The sequence below is a fragment of the Staurois parvus genome, unplaced genomic scaffold (genome assembly GCF_062004578.1).
Source record: "Staurois parvus isolate SC_StPar_1 unplaced genomic scaffold, SC_StPar_1.0 ptg000018l, whole genome shotgun sequence".
NCBI classification, from domain to species: Eukaryota; Metazoa; Chordata; class Amphibia; order Anura; family Ranidae; genus Staurois; species Staurois parvus.
Window position 1 is genome coordinate 1,718,437 of NW_028317814.1, and position 18,810 is coordinate 1,737,246.

The 18,810-nt window shown below is 40.1% G+C and overlaps 1 protein-coding gene across 1 annotated transcript in view; it reads right to left on the reverse strand.

Annotated features, from left to right (window-relative positions):
• Positions 1–2,798: 2,798 nt before the first annotated feature.
• The window catches only part of CHLSN (cholesin), a 523,051-nt gene continuing 507,039 nt past the window's right edge, over positions 2,799–18,810 (reverse strand). The window contains exon 6 of the mRNA XM_089682029.1: positions 2,799–4,748. Within this exon, the coding sequence (XP_089538155.1) occupies positions 4,566–4,748 (183 nt within the window). The 3' untranslated portion in view covers positions 2,799–4,565. The remainder of the gene's footprint in view (positions 4,749–18,810) is intronic.

The window sequence follows — 18,810 nt, forward strand, 5'->3', positions numbered from 1 at the left end:
AGTGGGAGGCACATATGCAAACTGTTGTAATTCCTACACCATTCACCTGATTTGGATGTAAACACCCTCAAATTAAAGCTGACAGTCTGCAGTTAAAGCACATCTTGTTCATTTCATTTCAAATCCATTGTGGTGGTGTATAGAGCCAAAAATGTTAGAATTGTGTCGATGTCCCAATATTTATGGACCTGACTGTACATTTGCTTTAGTTATATGCAGGCCCAGAATTTCATATGGGGATCCTACAGGCACACAATTCAAACTCTGAGTCCCCATAAATAGACCACACCCCAAGCCATGTCCCAATTGTGCTGCTTAATGAAATTTTTTTCTCAATCACCGCTAAACAGTGTGCAGAAAACAACTTCATTTGAATGTAACAATTGGTTTGGGTGTACTAGAGGATGGATCAGCAAGTAGATTTAACAACTTCAACAGCTGATCTATGGACTATTAGACCCTCTTATGGACAAGAGTAATCTTTTACTTAAAGTACATGTAAAGGCAAATTTTTTTTTGCATTCCGTCTTTATGAGGTTTTTTACGAAATGTTTACAACCAAAGAACCAAATATATCAAATGCAAAATATATTACAAAAAAAAGAGAAAACAAAACATACTCCCACTTAGGCATCCCAAGTATACAGGGGATCAGAATGCGGGGTCCTCGGGGTCAGGGTAGTCCTACAAAGATGTGTGAACACACTTGAAAAACATATTCAAACAGTTGTGTAAGACCATGGGAATGATAATAATGTGAATTGACCTGTGCCAAAGACCCGAAAGTTTATGGAATGCTGGTAGGCCCAAGTTCAGGAGAAAAAAAAATAGGATGGCGTGGAAACTTGGTGGGGAGAGATGGGGAAGGAAGGGAAAAATAAAAAAAAAACATTTTTGGGGAGAGTAAAGGCAAATTTTATTTTTCTGTTTTTGGATAGAAACAAGAACAGACTCTGTCAAGTTTTTATTGCTGTCTGTGCCCCCACTGGGGGGAGATTCACACTGTTTTTTCCTGGTAACCACTGTCACTGAGACAGAAAGGTAAAATACTATATTTTGGAGTTGTCATTAGAGCAGGCGGTGAGGAGAAATCTTCTAATGGTGACAAATGTTCTGGTGACAATAGGACTTCCCCTCACTTTGGGAAGGTTTCTATTCACTTCTTGTTGCATCTCCAAGACAAGAATTAAAGGGAAATCTTCCCCAAGCAGGACACAAATGGCAAAAGTTAACCTGATAGGGTTTTGACATTTCCATATTTTATCCAAAACCTAAAAAAAAAGAAAAAGGTTTTGGCTATATATATACTCTTAATGACTTGATGTCCACAGGTAATTAATAAATGTCCTTGAACTCAAGGGGCTTAAACAAGCTCTCAGCTATGTACTGTTTTGTTCAGTCGGCTCCAGTCTAGCCATTTTAAATGTTACATCCACACGATCATTTTACTGTGAAAATGCTGCATCCTCACTATGATTAAAATGAAAAAATAAAATAGTGTTAAAAATTTTTTTAATTATAATAAAATAGCGGTCTTTCTATATATTACATACTGCTAACATCATTGCTGGGTATATACTATGCCTTCCTCTTAGGACTGTATTTCAGGTTGTGCTACGATTTACTTATATGTCCTGAACCCGTCTGCGTTACGGGAGAACATGCTTAAAGACTTGCGCGGACTGCGATCCGTATTTGTTTATGACTTGTTATGCCTTTCATATCTCAATAAAAATTTCTTGGAAAAAAAAAGAAAAAAAAAAAAAAAAAAATAGCGGTCTGGGGATTTCAATTCCATGCTCTTTTCCTTTATCTTTCTGCAGGGCTTCCTGGATGGATCAGAATAATTCTCTGTGCCAGCACTGACCAATCAGAATTGTTCTGATCCATCCCATCCCAGAAGTCCTGCAGAGAGAATAGGGAGAATAGCAGAGAATTCAAATATCCAGATCGCTACACTGGTTGTGTGGGCACTGACAGCTCATCACCCACAGTGGTAAATATAGTGGGGATCATGGAGGGTATAGGGCAGGGGTCTCCAAACTGCAGCCTGAGGGTCAGATGTGGCCCTTTGCTAGCCTTTATCTGGCCCTTGGGGCACTAACACCAACAACAGAGCACTATTTATTCCACTGATAACACTTAGGAGTACTATTCCTCCCATTAATATCAATGATAGGGCACTACTCTTCCTCCTAATGAAGACAATCCCTGAGGCCATGTTTATTCTCACTGATGCTGGGCCCGTAACATTTTCTACCCCCACTGGTCAAACTCTGGCCCTATTAAAGTCTGAAGGACCATAAACCGGCCCTTTGTTTAAAAAGTTTGGAGACCCCTAGTATAGGGTATTAGTTCCCCTAGGGTATTAGTTCCTAAGGTGAACTTACACTTTAGATGACACTCTTTGAAACATCTTAGTTTTCTATATTCATTATTCATGTGGTTAGGTTTAAAGCTGCACTCCTTGAAAACTGCTAAATACGATGTTAAAACAGAGGAACTGTTTTGCCTGACAAAAATTTGTAATTTTGCTTATCCAGTCCTAAGCTTTGGAACAACTGATCTTGCAGAGTGCAACTGCACTTTGCAAAGTGCACAGTCTATTTGCCTTTAGTAAATCAACCTCATTGATGTTAATGGTGCACCTTAATTCTTGGGAGATATTGCACTGGTCATGTTCAAGTCTGTCTGAACGGAAAACATCAATTAATCCTGAAAAGCTTAGTAACACCAATCCAGAGGTTTTTTTTTTAATTATTAAATTTATTGATGTTTGAATTCATCCTTATGACAAATAAGAGAGAACTATCTTTATTAAACATCATCAACAATACAAAAGCAGTGGTGTAATACTGAAATGTAACAAAAAATTGATTAACAGACATGTGGAGGTGTTTCCATTGTGTGTGCCTATACCCTTTCAGCTGTTGTGCATCTGAGAAGCAGCATCACTGAGGCTCCTGGACTGCTTGTTGCTGCTTGGTCACTTTACCAGCATCCTTAGGCTAGGTTCACATCTGTTGTTTTGTGATCTCGGGCAGAGTAGCTGTGATTCTGTGATTCTGCCAGCAATCCCAAATCGCTCTGCGATAATTACAAAACGCACCACACCTGTTCGGGTGCCATTCATTTTCAATAACACCTAAACATGATGCAGTTTTTGCCACAACTGTCATGCGATAAATCACACAGCAATCACAGCAAAACAAAACTTGCAAACTTTCTCACCTAAAAAGGAGCAGAAACTTCTTTTGGCGCCAAGCTTTGCACTTTTGCGTTTTGCAACTATTGCAGTGAGATTTATTGGATTACAATTGTGGCAAAACTGCACTATGTTTACGTGCTATTAAAAATGAATGGAACCTGAAGAGGCGTAGAGTGCTTTGTCATTATTGCAGAGCAATTTTGGATCGCGGGCAGAATTGCAGGGATTCTGCCAGAAATCACAAAATGCCAGACGTGAACCTAGTGAAAATACCAGGCCTTCAAAAGACTAAGGTGTCCGTTTATGAACCAGCGGTAATAGATCGCTGCTCAGTTCTCCGGCATTCTCGGAGAACACAGTTCTCCTGTGAATGCAGTTTATGAAGCAGTTCTCCGAACGAAGGGAGAACGGTCTCCAAACGCTGGAGAACGGTCTACAAACTCTGGAAAACAGCTGATTTTACTATAATCTTGTGAGATTACAGTAAAAGATCAGTTTACTAAACAGAGGTAAATTATCTCTGCTTAGTTTGCGGTCCCTCTGATTCTCCAGCTCTGGGCTGGAGAATCTGGAGGGAGAACACAGATCTCCAGCGAAGGGCTGACATGATCTCCTGAGTGTCATAAACTGTGAATGAACAGAGAATAGCTGAGATCCGTTGAATCGCAGCTATTCTCTGTGTCATAAACGGACACCTAAGCGGTTACATCAGCTCCAGCAACCCTCGGAAGGAAAACCCACATTGTTTAACATCAGTGCACCATGTATTTCACTTTCTTCACAATTTGAAAACCTCTTCAATGGCATTAATCTGATATCAGTGCATACAAGAGCACTGGTTTTTGCTTTAATTTATAAAAAATCACTCCTATTTTGATGAGAAATCTGTTAGCAATAAGGATTACAAATGCAATAAAAAGCACACATCTCTTTGACCAACACCAATAATTTTTGCAAAGCTGGGGAAGGCCAGTTTCTCAATAATACATGCTTGGCTCAAGCTGTCCTCGTACCACTGACTGGAAATCTCATGAAGAAGAAGGGCTTTGTGAGTAAGTTATATCATGAAAACCCTATATTTTACAGGCACTGACACACTTATCTTCAATTATATACAGCTTCAATAGGAGACTAGATAAATCTATTGAGAAAGTAGAATCCATAAATCTCTAAATGGAATATCAGAAAAATATCAAGCAATAATATTAAGGAAGAATTTTACATTTGGCAAAGAAGGTCAGCTTCAAGAGAAACTCACGTATTAAATCACAGATTGTTACACTTGCATAGGCATGGTTTTGGTACAAATAAAACAAAATATTCTACTGTCTAAAGGGAATTTAGAATTTCCAAAGTACTATGACAAGAGCTGTAGGACTTCTCGAATTCTTTCTCTCCTCTGTGAGTCGGCCTCTTTCTGTGTCTCATCGCTGTCACACTCCTTCATGTAAGCCTCAGCTTTCTGTATGGTAGTTTCACGTGCGCTGCCTTTCAGACCACCCAAGTAGTCCAACATAATCTGAAAGTACTTGTCAGGAACCTATACAAACAAAAAGAGTGAAACACAATGTTAAATCATGATGGACACTCTTATAAGGGTTCATGTACAGTATGTGGGTTTCTGTTTGCATCTGAGTTACTTTCTTTCCTATACAACTCAATGTAAATGGAGAAGCAGTTTGAAGATACCACCTGAGCAGAAGAAATTCAATTCAAAGCAATTTAATACGAGTCTAAGACCTTTGAAGTAGCTGAAAGCATTTGATTCTGGATCCTGTTTACACAAGACGTTCTATTTTTCCTCCATAATAATAGTGCCCATTCAATAAACTTGTAGGTTGATCAGTGTGTGGAGCCAACTGTTCATTGATTCATTGATGAGATTCTTCCTTGCTCTTCACTGTTTAGTGTCACGTTGATAAGCCTTGTACAAAGCAATACAGCCTAAGTGGCACTGAGTGGTGTCCATTCCACTCCCAGTTTTGATGTACTGGCCATTACAGGATTTAATTCTATATAAACATACTTATTATTTTCTACTGAATACACAATCACATTAAACAGGGATCAACTCTAAGCCTCTGCGCCAAGAACTAATATATTAAAACTAACTTACTGCTGCATAGAGTTTCACAACAAATGGCACTGATCATCTGTTTTAGCAGGATATACTATCTTCCAATGGGGGTTCATTTGGAGGACAGTATCCACTGGGGCCTTTATCAAAATTGGAAACTGATATTTCACTTTTTTGTTTACAGGAAGTTTTAAGTCCAAAAGTTCAGCCATCTTCTGAAAATAGTGAAAATTATCCAGAGAGGTTTATTTTGTAGTATGATTTTGTCAATTTATAAAGACTGAAAAATGATGCTGCTCTAAAATTACTACAGTTCAGCATTTCAATAGATGGAAGCTGGAGAAGGCCGTTTAATCAAGGGAATAGAAAAGTATTTGACCACCAAAGATGGCATGGGGGGAGGGGCGTGTTATGGACCATTTTCTTCGCACAGACAACAGACTAAATTATTTTTTACCAGTTTTATTTTAACAAGCATTAGATTAAATACATAAATACATTACAATTTAAATAATATACTAAAAAAATCTCTATTTCATAAGGAGGGCTCCCCAATGGCTAAAACATGCCATACAGTTAGGTCCATATATATTTGGACACAGGCACAATTTTAGTTTTCTTGAGGTATTTACCAAAACATATTCAAGCTATAGTTATATAATGGATATGGTTTGAAAGTGCACACTCTCAGGTTTAATTTGAGGGTATGTACATCCAAATTGGAGGAAGGGATAAGGATTTACAGCTCTTAAGAGTAGCCATCCCCCCTTTTTCAAGGGACCAAAAGTAATTGGACAATTGAATCAAAAGCTGTTTCATGGCCAGGTGTGGGATACTCCTTCGTTATTTCTTTATCAATTAAGCAGGTAAAAGGTCTGGAGTTGATTCTAAGTGTGGTATTTGCATTTGAAATCTAGTGCTGTGAACCTACATCATGTTTTCAAAGGAGCTGTCCATGCAAGTGAAACAGGCCATTGTAAAGCTTCAAAAACGAAAAAAAAAAAAAATCCATCAAAAAGATAGCAGAAACATTAGGACTGGCCAAATCAACAGTTCATTCTGGTACATTCTGAGGAAAGAAGAATGCATTGGTGAGCTCAGCAACATAAAAAGGCATGGACGTCCATGGAAGGCAACAGTGGTGGATGATTGCAGGATCCTCTCTATGGTAAAGAAAAACCCATTCACAACATCCAGACAAGTGAAGGACACTCTCCAGGAGGTGGGCGTATCATTGTCAAAGTCTACAATCAAGAGAAGACTTCACAAGAGCAAATACAGAGGGTTCACCACAAAGTGCAAACCATTCATAAGCCTGAAGAATGGAAAAGTCAGATTAGACTTTGCCAAAAACATCTAAAAAAGCCAGACTAGTTCAGGGAAAGCATTCTTTGGACGGATGAAACTAAGATTAATCTGTACCAGAATGACAGGGAGAAAAAAGTGTGGAGAAGGCTTGGAACAGCGCATGATCCAAAGCACACAACGTCATCTGTAAGACATGGTGGAGGCAGTGTGATGGCATGGGGATGCATGGCTTCCAGTGGCACTGGGTCATTGGTGTTTATTGGTGATGTGACAGAAGACAGAAGCAGCCGGATAAATTCTGCAGTGTTTAGAGATATACTGTCAGCCTAGATTCAACCAAATACAGCAAAGTTGATTGGACGGCGCTTCACAGTACAGATGGACAATGATCCAAAACACACTGAAAAAGCAACCCAGGAGCTTTTGAAGGAAAAGAAGTGGAATATTCTGCAATGAGTCAATCACCTGATCTCAACCCAATTGAGCATGTATTTCACTTGCTGAAGGCAAAACTAAAGGCAGAAAGACCCACAAACAAAGAACAACTGAAGACAGCTGCAGTTAGAGCCTGGCAAAGCATCAGAAAGGAGGAGACCTAGTCTTTGGTAATGTCCATGGGTTCCAGACTTCAGGCAGTCATTGCCAGTAAAGGATTCTCAACAAAATATTAAAAATTAACATTTTATTTATGATTAGATTCATTTGTCCAATTATATTTAACCCCCTGAAAATGGAAGGACTGTGTATAAAAATGGCTGCAGTTCCTAACATTTGTACTTGATATTTATGTTCAACCCCTTGATTTAAAGCTGAAAGTCAGCACTTCAAAGTCATTTGGCATGTTTTGTTTTAATTTATTCTGGTGGCATACAGAGCCAAATATATGAAAAACCATCCATCTTGTTGCTGCCTTTACGAATTTCACAAGAAAAAAACTGCTTCCTCAGGAGCACTTGAAGGGGCAGTTATCTTGAACAGTATTCACAGATACAGGCAAAGCTAGAACAGTATTTATACACAACAGGTTCTATTCCACTGACTAGAGCTGCAGATTCCGCTTAACCAAGTCCCCCAAAGAAAAGTGGGAGACGTCCAAACCCAGGAACCCTCAGGGAGCCAGCACAGGAGCATTCAACAGGACCAACTGAGAAAGAGGAGAGCAGCAAGAGGATATAATGTTAGTACCATCAAATTTTAACTCTATATACATCTGCTTCCCTAATACTTAAATTTGTATAATTCAAGTATTAGGGAAGCAGATGTACATAGACGTCCTCCTGAGGAAACAGGACTTTCCCCACGAAACTCATAGAGGCAGCATTAAGGTGGATGAGGACCCACACACACACACACATACTATATTGGCATGTTTTAGCTGTTGGGGAGTCCTCCTTGTGAAATAGAGATTTTTTACTAAAATATTTTACTTGTAATAAAAGTTGGTATAAATATTTTAGTCTGTTGTCCTTGCAGACCAAATAAGTCCATAGTGTCTGTCACGCCCCCTCCCCATCTTCGGGGAAGGGATCCTTTTCCATTTTGATATCAATTGATAAATTGGATGTGGTGTATTGTAATTGATTCCCTGTTGTGCCCTTTTGTGTCCATTTTGCCAAGCTGATTTCTACTCTAAAATGTAAGGAAGATCAAGTAAATGATTTAAAAATAAAATACAGCAAAGTGCAGTGAAAAGCATTTACTTTGTTATTTTATATAAAGTTACTTACACTCAAGACTATACATAAATGCATTATCTAATTCTGCCAGCAGATGGCGATGCACCAATCAGAAATACTAGGTAGAAGCTGTCTAAGTAAGAGAAGTATAGGCTTTTTTTTCTTTAGCAGAAAGGAAAATCATATTTGCACTTTGTCACTTTTGTTTTCAATGATTTGTATCAAGTTTTCAATAAAAAGGACAGGAGAGAGAATAATATTTTACATGCTGTACATCTGGTAACAAGAAGGAATTAGTAGAGCATATGGCAGAAAGGGAGTGAGAACCACTATTGCTGAAACACAACGAGCTCAAAAACCTGATAACACATTTCCCTTCAGTTCTATGGGCTAATGGAGCCATCATCATGACAATCGAGTACATGACATACAGCATGTTCTTAATGTCAACAGAGACAAGGAAGAATGACATGAAAAGAATAAGAAATAAGAAGTAGGGATAGAAAAAAAAGAAAGTAAAATAATAGGCCAGATTGACACATATGCAAAAAAATATAATTCAGCGTCATTGAATATCATTTGGAGATGATGGATTTCCATACTTTTGGCATTATTTCACCATGTACATGAGTACAAGTGCTTGGCGTATGCTCCAAATGGTAGTGTATATACTTTATACAAACTCATGTTTTCAAAAGGCAAAAGGGAACGTGGAATGCTGAAACTAGTGCCATTCAACTGCAATTGTTCCCAGACTATTGACATTAAAGAAGAACAATGGCAGCACAGTGGCTTAGTGGTTAGCACGTCTGCCTTGCAGTAAATGGGTCATGGGTTCGATTCCTGACCATGGCGCCTCCTGCATGGAGTTTGCATGTTCTCCCTGTGCTTGCGTGGGTTTCCTCCGGGTACTCCGGTTTCCTCCCACACTCCAAAGACATGCTGGTAGTTTAATTGAATTCTGTCAAAATTGGCCCTAATATGTGTATGTATGAATGTAAGTTAGGGACCTTAGATTGTACACTCCTTGAGGGTTAGGGACTGATGTGAATGTTGAATATATATGTGTAAAGCACTGCGTAAATTGACAGGGCTATATAAGTACCTGAAATAAATAAATAAATAAACTCCATGAATGAACTCACTTTTTGAAATGTGCTGGCTTACAATAGGATAGGTCCCACAAGATGTATGCCATCTCAAGGATTTTTCTCTTTTATTTACAATTTTAGTTTTATTGAGCGCCATCAGTACAGCTATGGCTATACTTCCGGCGCTCTGACACTGGACCTCTAAGTTTCCTATACAACAGCTAAAGTGGACTGCATGCACCTCTTCTCCTCTTACCCAATCACAAAACATTTTGTATCATGAGAAGCCTTCTGTGAATGGATATGGGAGAGGAGTGGGCAGTCACACAGCAGCCACATCTGGGAGGATAGAGTGTTTCCTAAAGCCAGAAGGTTGGGTTGTTAAATGAAAATAGTTTGTGATTGTTTTTTTTTTTCTACACAATTAAACAACTGAATGAACATTTTCCAAGAGTGGTGATTCCATACTTTTTACCAGGGGTTGTAGAAATGAAATAGAGAAATCCACAAGGTGGCATACACTTCTTTGAACTTAACCCATTGTAAGCCAAAGCAATTTAAGCAGCAAGTTAATTCCTGGAGATCATCTTTAAAGTATTTTCACATTTTTAAAGTTGAACTAAAGTCTGCTATACTCACCTCCATTCCAGCACTGCAGTGTCTTTTGCCATCCTAACTGGCATGCTCAAGGTGACACAACTCACACTTATGTGCAGGTAAGTTACCTGTACCAAGGAAAGCCAAAAGTGTACACTGTGCTTCCCATGCAGAATTTAGTGTACTATCTAGAAAGGTGCTATGAGACAGATAAATGCTTTTTTAATGCAAATGAGGCGGGGAGAATCCCTTCTGCAATAAACAGCTACCTGCTAACAAATTTCTTTTTCTAAGCTAAAGGAACTATAAAACAATTCCTTGCTGACCTCTGTAGCTATTTGCACTGTGAAGTACTCGAAGAAATCAACAAAGAATTATGCCGTTTCAATGAGTTTCTTTCAGTGTGCTTACATTAGGGGGTGGTAGACTGCCAAAGAGAAGAAGGGGAGAGGAGCTGTGCTGTCAGTGCCTCTGTTTCTGTCTCTGAAGATTAACTTCTCTACAAAGTATATAGCTATAGAGGTCAGTGAGGGCATGTTCTGAAGTGTTTACTGCTTGTTCTGAATATGTATATATTTTGTGTATCGTCTGGGCCCAGGAGCACTCTAAAGTGAAGCAGTGCTTTTTTCATGCAGGGTAAAGCAAGAGGTTCACTTTAATGGTGACCTTACCTGTTCTTTATACTATCTACCTTTGCCCAACCACTCACTCCACTGGGCCTCTTGGAGCAAACAAACATAGCCAGCATAGCTAGGTTTAGGGATCCCACAACTTATATCCTCTCACATGGCAGCATCAGCTGTTCAGGCATCCAGCACTGCCAAACTGAGGTGATGATGGCTCTGCCAGATGCCAGCCTCTATCATATAGCATCCCATTTTACGAGATTGCTGGATTAGTGTAGAAACTCTCAGGTAAAACAGTGGGGCACCAAGGAACAAACAGTGTCCCCCTATACATGAAGAAAATATATAGATGAGCGCGGCATCTATATATTTTCTTCATTTGTATGTACTAATAACTCACATTTATGAGGGTGAGCAAGATAGCGATCTTATTGATAGAAGCCGTTTATTATACACCTTATTGGCTCACAAGTAAAAATTTTTTATATTTAAACATTTTTTATATTCAGTGTCCCCCTATACATTTAGCGGTACTTCCATGGAGCCCTACTCTTCCCTCCATTGCCATGCATCAGCATCCGATCGCTGCAACGACCTAGAGAGTATGTTCTATGGCCTTTTGCATATACGGTATCTCCCCAGCCCCCTGCCTGCACTATCCTATTTTGGGAAATCTGAATTTCACTCTGGGGATGCCAGGACCCGCCTTTTTACCCTTTTGCCACAGAGACATGTACTCTGCAACACAATACATCAGAAATTTTAAATGGTTCACCTTTGCTCAGATGTGTCAAGACAAAGTCTTCTCTGACCTGGGACATTACTTCAGCTTCCTAATTTCTTACAATCGCTACCAGTAGCCTCCTCCTTTGCATGTCCATTGACTATGTATGAACAGGAATGTCAGACAGATTGACCTTCCAGACAAGTCCCTTCCCTCACCTATAAACTATTACTTTTGGAGATCTCAGTCTCCACTTACTTATCTAGATAAATGGGAAAGGGATCTTCAACTGTATGGGACACCTGAAGACCGTAATAAACCCCTGACTTTGTCTTATGAGTCATCAATCTGTAACAAATTTCAGGAATTGGGCTATAAAATCCTTACTCAGTGGTACAGAACCCTGTCTCTAATGCACCGCATTTGCCCTTCCATACCGGACACTTGCTGGAGATTTGGTACTGAAAAGGGAGACATTTTGCATGTGTTTTGGTCATGCCCCACAATCCTGGAATGAGGTGCATACTGTAACACAAAAATTCACTGACAGATCCTTGCCGTTCACACCTTCCTTTTATTTACTGCAACACACTGAGATCCTATTGGCCAGTGGTGAGGCATTGGTCAATGCTGCCTGGGCATGTATTCCACCTCTGTGAAAGTCAACCAACCCATTAGGCAAATAGAAAGGCATTAGGCAAATGGAAAGTCTAACAAGCTTGCTCAATGACACAAATAAAAGATTTACCAAAACATATTTTTACTGGATAGAATTCTCCTGCAAGGACAAATTCAAGAAGCTCCTAAAAGGTTGACTCCTTTATATTATTGGATCTTACCTACATGAGGATACTGGCATTGACTCCTTGATGCCATTCTAAAACCAAGAGCATTGATACACAACTGAACAATACTTTGGGGCTATAAAAGGTTCCACTGGAAAGTGTGTATGTGGGAATTTGGCCCATTTAGTAAAAAGAGCATTTGTGAGGTCCAGTGCTGATGTTGAACGAGAAGGTCTGGCATGCAATAGGCATTTGAATATATCCCAAATAATTTCAATAGGGTTGAGGTCAAGGGTCTGAGAAGGCAACTCAGGTTCCTCCACACCAAGCTCATCAAACCATATAATTTTGGACCTGACTTTTTGGCACAGTCACGTCCTCAAACTGTCATCACAAGGTTGGAAGCACACAGTTGTTTAATATTTCTTTGTATGATGTAACATTAACAAGAACCTTCATTGGAAACACTTGCACTCAATAATTACTGTAGGAGGGGGCGTCACATAATGTTTGCCATATAGTATGTGAGATTATCAGATGTCCACAAATTTTGATCATATAGTGTATGTCTGTATATGATTTTCAGTTTCGACGTAATAAACTAAGTTATACCAGGGTGGTTGTTGTATTTTTCGAAAAGAAAAAAAGATTATAACTAAAGATTGCAAAAAAAAAAAAAATGAGGTGGGGAGAGAGTTCTCTGCCCTCTGTGTAGGTTTCAACTAATGTACAGCAAACACAGCAATCACTGTCCAAACCTTGTAGACTTCACTTCCACAACATCTCCAAGATACACCCATTTCTAACCACCCTTGTTATCTCTCGCATTGACTATTGTAAGTCCCTCCTTGTTGACCTACCTAATCGCAGGCTATCCACTCTTCAGTCTATCATGAATGCTGCTGCCAGACTCATCCACCTTACCACCTGTTCCATATCTGCCATCCCTCTCTGCCAATCCCTCCACTGGCTTCCCATTGCCCAACGGATAAAATTAAAAACATAAACAATAACACATAAAGCCATTTATAACTCTGCCCCAAATTACATCACCAATCTTGTCTCCAAATATCACCCAAACTGTCCTCTCCACTCCTCCCATGACCTCCTGCTCTCTAGCTCCCTTGTCTCCTCCTCCCATGCTCGTCTCCAAGACTTCTCCAGAGCCCAATGTATCTGTCTATTGCCTACTCTGCCCACTCTCTGAAAACCTGTTCAGGGAAGCCTATCCTGCCTTCACCTAATAACCAAATCTTCTATCTCTCCTATCAGTTCATCCCCCACAGTTATTACCTTTTGTACCACCAGCCCCTCCCTCTTAGACTGTAAGCTCCAAGGAGCAGGGCCCTCCTAACCCTGCATTGAACTGTATCGTTGCTGTATCGTCTCCCTTTATATTGTAAAGCGCTGAGCACACTGTTGGCACTATATAAATCTTGTATAATAATAATAACAAAAACACAGGGTTTGTGTCCTCATTGAGATTACCCTTCTTCTCCTGTTTTGATGCCTGTAACCTTGACAGGAAAATAAAGAAAGTTCCCTTATGGGGACACAGAGAGTAATAACACCCTGACAGAGAGCCTAAACATTCCTTAGTCTGATAGATAATCTACCCTTGTGTGCTGTTAGCAGGGCCAGGCCAACGCAGAGGCAGGAGAAGCACTCACCTCAGGTACTGTAGTGGGGAGGGCACAGCTGGGGCGAATGCCTCTCCCACCTTTTCAAGACCTACCTGTCAAAACACAGATCAGCCCTGTTGACTACATACACCGGGAGATTGGCTCTCACAATGCAATCAATGGGGCTCCACTGTCTGTGACAATTGTCCCTGCACTTTATTAGACGTTCCTGGTAAGTAGAGTGTAGAGAACAGCTGTCACACAGATAGCAGAGCCCATTTATTACACTGAGAGAGCTGGTGTAATGTGCAGTGCTAAGCTGTCAATATGTCCACTCAGTCCTGATCTTTATTCATTTATGAATAAATGCTACAGGTATAGTCATTATTCATAAATTAGTATTCTAAACCTATTAAAAATAAATAAATGTAAGTTTAATACCTTGTTAACCCAAATTACTTTTTATTAATCCCTTCATTAAAGTCTTCCCTAAGCTTTATAATTTTACTACTTCCTTTATTTTTACAGTTCATATATAAAATTGCAATTGCTTGTTTTGTAGCACTGCATTAAGAATGCTCTGTGCCAGAAACATGATTTAAGAGCCTTTATAAGAGGACAAATCACAGAATACAATTTCACTTTAAATGAGTTATAAGATACAGAGAGTGAAACTTAGTTATCATTATGTTACTGAAATTCTGTTTCACCATGATTATTATGACTAAATTGCAATAATCTAATATTTTCACAACACCTCCCAACAATGAGGGTGACAGTGCTTGACAAAGGGGCGGAGCCCGTAAAACACATATCAGCCCCGCCCATCCCCAACATCATAGGTTGGAGTAAACAACTGCATGCTCTCTCATTGCAGCTGCAAACCCCGCTGGCTTGCCTTGCCAATCCCTAGCTGTGCTAGATGTTCACACTGTTTACACTGCTGCAGGTCCTGCTCGGCTGGAAGTTAGCAAATAAAGAATAGATAGAGTAATGCAGGGCAAAGCCCCTGTACACCAGGACCTCGGTGAAAATGTGGGAAAGTCCTGCCCAGTCCAGGACTATTGGGAGATATGCACCTCCCTCATCTTGTTTGGTGTTCCATGGAACAAAACATAGGATTCTAATGGCTGTCCTTTCTATACTGGCCCAGTCAATATATTACACCCTCACATTTTTGTAAATATTTGATTCTATCTTTTCATGTGACAACACTGAAGAAATGGCACTTTGCTACAATGTAAAGTAGTGAGTGTACAGCTTGTATAACAGTGTAAATTTGCTGTCCTCTCAAAATAACTCAACACAGCCATTAATGTCTAAACCGCTGGCAACAAAAGTGAGCACACCCCTAAGTGAAAATGTCCAAATTGGGCCCAGTTAGTCATTTCCCCTCTCAAGTGTCATTGGACTCATTATAGTGTTACAAGGTCTCAGGTGTGAAGGGGGAGCAGGTGTGTGTTAAATTTGGTGTTATCGCTCTCACTCTCATACTGGTCACTGGAAGTTCAACATTTCAGCACTTCATGGCAAAGAACTCTCTGAGGATCTGAAAAAAAGAATTGTTGCTCCATAAAGATGGCCTAGGCTATAAGAATATTGCCAAGACCCTGAAACTGAGCGGCAGCAGGGTGGCCAAGACCATATAGCGGTTTAAAAGGACATGTTCCACTCAGAACAGGCCTCGCCATGGTCGCCCAAAGAAGTTGAGTGCATGTGCTCAGTGTCATATCCAGAGGTTGTCTTTGGGAAATAGACGTATGAGTGCTGCCAGCATTGCTGCAGAGGTTGAAGGGATTGGGGGATCAGCCTGTCAGTGCTCAGACCATACGCCGCACACTGCATCAAATTGGTCTGCCTGGCTGTTGTCCCAAAAGGAAGCCTCTTCTAAAGATGATGCACAAGAAAGCCCACAAGCAGTTTGCTGAAGACAAGCAGACTAAGGACATGGATTACTGGAACTATGTCCTGTGGTCTGATGACACCAAGATAAACTGATTTGGTTAAGATGGTGTGAAGCGTGTGTGGCGGCAACCAGGTGAGAAGTACAAAGACAAGTGTGTCTTGCCTACAGTCAAGCATGGTGGTGGGGGTGTCATGGTCTGGAGCTGCATGAGTGCTGCCAGCACTGGGGAGCTACAGTTCATTGAGGGAACCATGAATGTCAACAAGTACTGTGACATACTGAAGCAGAGCATGATCCCCTCCCTTTGGAGACTGGTCCACAGGGCAGTATTTCAACATAACAACCCCAAACACACCTCCAAGACGACCACTGCCTTGCTAAAGAAGCTGAGGGTAAAAGTGATGGACTGACCAAGCATGTCTCCAGACCTAAACCCTATTGAGCATCTGTGGGGCATCCTCAAACAGAAGGTGGAGGAGCACAAGGTCTCTAACATCCACCAGCTCCGTGATGACATCATGGAGGAGTGGAAGAGGACTCCAGTGGCAACCTGTGAAGCTCTGGTGAACTCCATGCCCAAGAGGGTTAAGGCAGTGCTGGAAAATAATGGTGGCCACACAAAATATTGACACTTTGGGCCCAATTTGGACATTTACACTTAGGGGTGTACTCACTTTTATTGCAAGCCGTTTAGACGTTAATAGCTGTGTGTTGAGTTATTTTGAGGGGAAAGCAAATTTACACTGTTATACAAGCTGTACACTCACTACTTTACTGTAGAAAAGTGTCATTTCTTCAGTGCTGTCACATGAATAGATATAATAAAATATTTACAAAAATGTGAGGGGTGTACTCACTTCTGTGAGATACTGTATATATATATAAAATGTTTGGAGGTTATAAGTAATTTTATAGCAAAAAATACTGATTTAAACTTGTAAAAAAAAAAGTGCCACAAAATGCTTGGTCTTCAAGTGGTTAATGTGCTTCTACTCATTTCACTGTCCAGTCACAAGATGAGGAAGAGACCTGAAAGGTGAAACTGGAGCAGGGAAAGATGAGGTCTCCTTTCCTACCAAACAGGACTATGCTGCGTGGGAAAGCTGTGTACATCTCCGGACTTGATGGTCAGAAATACAAATCCTTTAGCAGGTAAAACAGCTTCCTTGCATACATTCCCATCGGTATATTTTAGCTGTTTGCCTGGAGTTCAGTTTTAATAAAAAAACAGGTCAAACAGAGGCCATGAAATAATATATTATTCCACTATTCTGGCAATTGCTTTGCTGCCATAAAATAGATTACATACTGACCTATGATATTTTATGTATGACAGTCTTGTGAAATCTCACTGAAAACAGCAACTGCAGAATGTCAACTTCAATCGCTTTGCTCTATTCTAGAGCTTATCTAAAAATGTGATTATCTCTGATCCAACTCTGGGCAAAGTAGCCATATTAAAGCTCAGTGGTGGAGCCTCATCAACCCACATTAAAATATACAAATTATCATACATATCTAAAATTTTAATGACTGTCAGGATGGGATTTATCATTAGGCACAGTATATTTATTTGCCACACAAGTCTCTGGTGATGGAAATTGGCCCTGAAGACCATAAATACAATTACATAGGATGTGGACGCAAGTAGTGGCTCCATAGGCTAACTATATGATGCATAAGAATATCCCTGAAGGCTGCATATTCTCTTCCATCCCCTATGTGACCACAAGGTGGCAATGGCAAACCTTTTATTACTATATTTACAGTACAGTTAGGTGTACTGGCTGTAATAAGAACACACTAATTTGCTTTCCATATACTGTATTGAATTCCTTTATACTAACATCATATTGTACTCTGCAGAGCTTAGAGAGAAAAGAGATTCTCATCAGCAGTGCCAGAGTTAGACCTTGGGGGGCCTGGGGCACTTCAATTTTGGGGCCCCTCAACAAATATATTAATTGACAAATAAACAAATGAACTGAAATGAATGATAAACCACATTTGTTCTGAAAAAAAGAAAATAAATAAATAAGGTTCCCGAAAAAGACACTGATTTTTTTTTAACTGTAAAAATACACATTAGACAGGTAGACACTTAAGCAACACAGTGGCTAAATGGTTAGCACTTCCGCCTGGCAGTCCTAGGGTTGTTGGTTCGAATCCCAACCACGGCACCACCTGCCTGGAGTTTGCATGTTCTCTCTGTGCCTGAGTGGGTTTCCTCCAGGTATTCCAGTTTCTTCCCACACTCCAAAAACATGCTGGTAGGTTACATGGATCCTGTCTAAATTGGCCCTAGTATGTGTATGAATGTAAGTTAGGGACCTTAGATTGTACCCCTTGAGGGTTAGCGACTGATGTGAATGTACAATATATATGTAAAGCGCTGCATAAATTGACAGCGATATATAATTACCTGTAATAAATGAAAAAAAAAAAAGCTGTTCCGTATCCTGACACCCACATACACTTTGTGATGTTTTGTTTAATGAAATTAATTTCCAGGGGGTGTAGGCCACATTTTTGTTCCTTACTCTGTCAATGAAAACAATCGTTAGGGCCTGGCACTTAACCATGCCTAAACACTCCTCGACCTCTGCCTTCTGGTCACCGTACACTTCACAATGGTATAACCCTACACTGCCTGAATTTGAGAAACTCCCTGATCCCTTGATCTGGGCCTCGAAAGGTATTACAGTAAATATTTAGACAACATATGTGACAGGGATTTCTTCATTTCCTTCAATTGCTTAAAGTGGTACAGTAGTAAAGACTACCTGCTCACTTGTGCCTACAGGTAAACCTAAGATAAGGCTTACCTGTAGTCACAGTAAATATCTCAACGTGCATAGTTTAGGAGATATTTACAATAATAGCAGCCGGTGCCAGAGCCATGACTCCTGCATGGGAGTGATGTCATAGCGGCTCTGCCAGTCGAACAGTTGAAGCCTGCAAACCTGGAAAGAAGACTGGGTGAAGATGGAAGAGGTGCCTACAACGGTGACAGCGTGCTGCTGAAGGGCTTCATTCAAAGGCAAGTCTTTCATAATTATTATATTTTGCAGGGGAAAAAGATTTTTAATTTTTATTTTGCGGTTTACTACCACTTTAAAAATGCAATACGACCTTGCAAATTCCCACTTCTGCTTTCTGCAACTCCACCATGCCTTTCGCTCACAGTTTG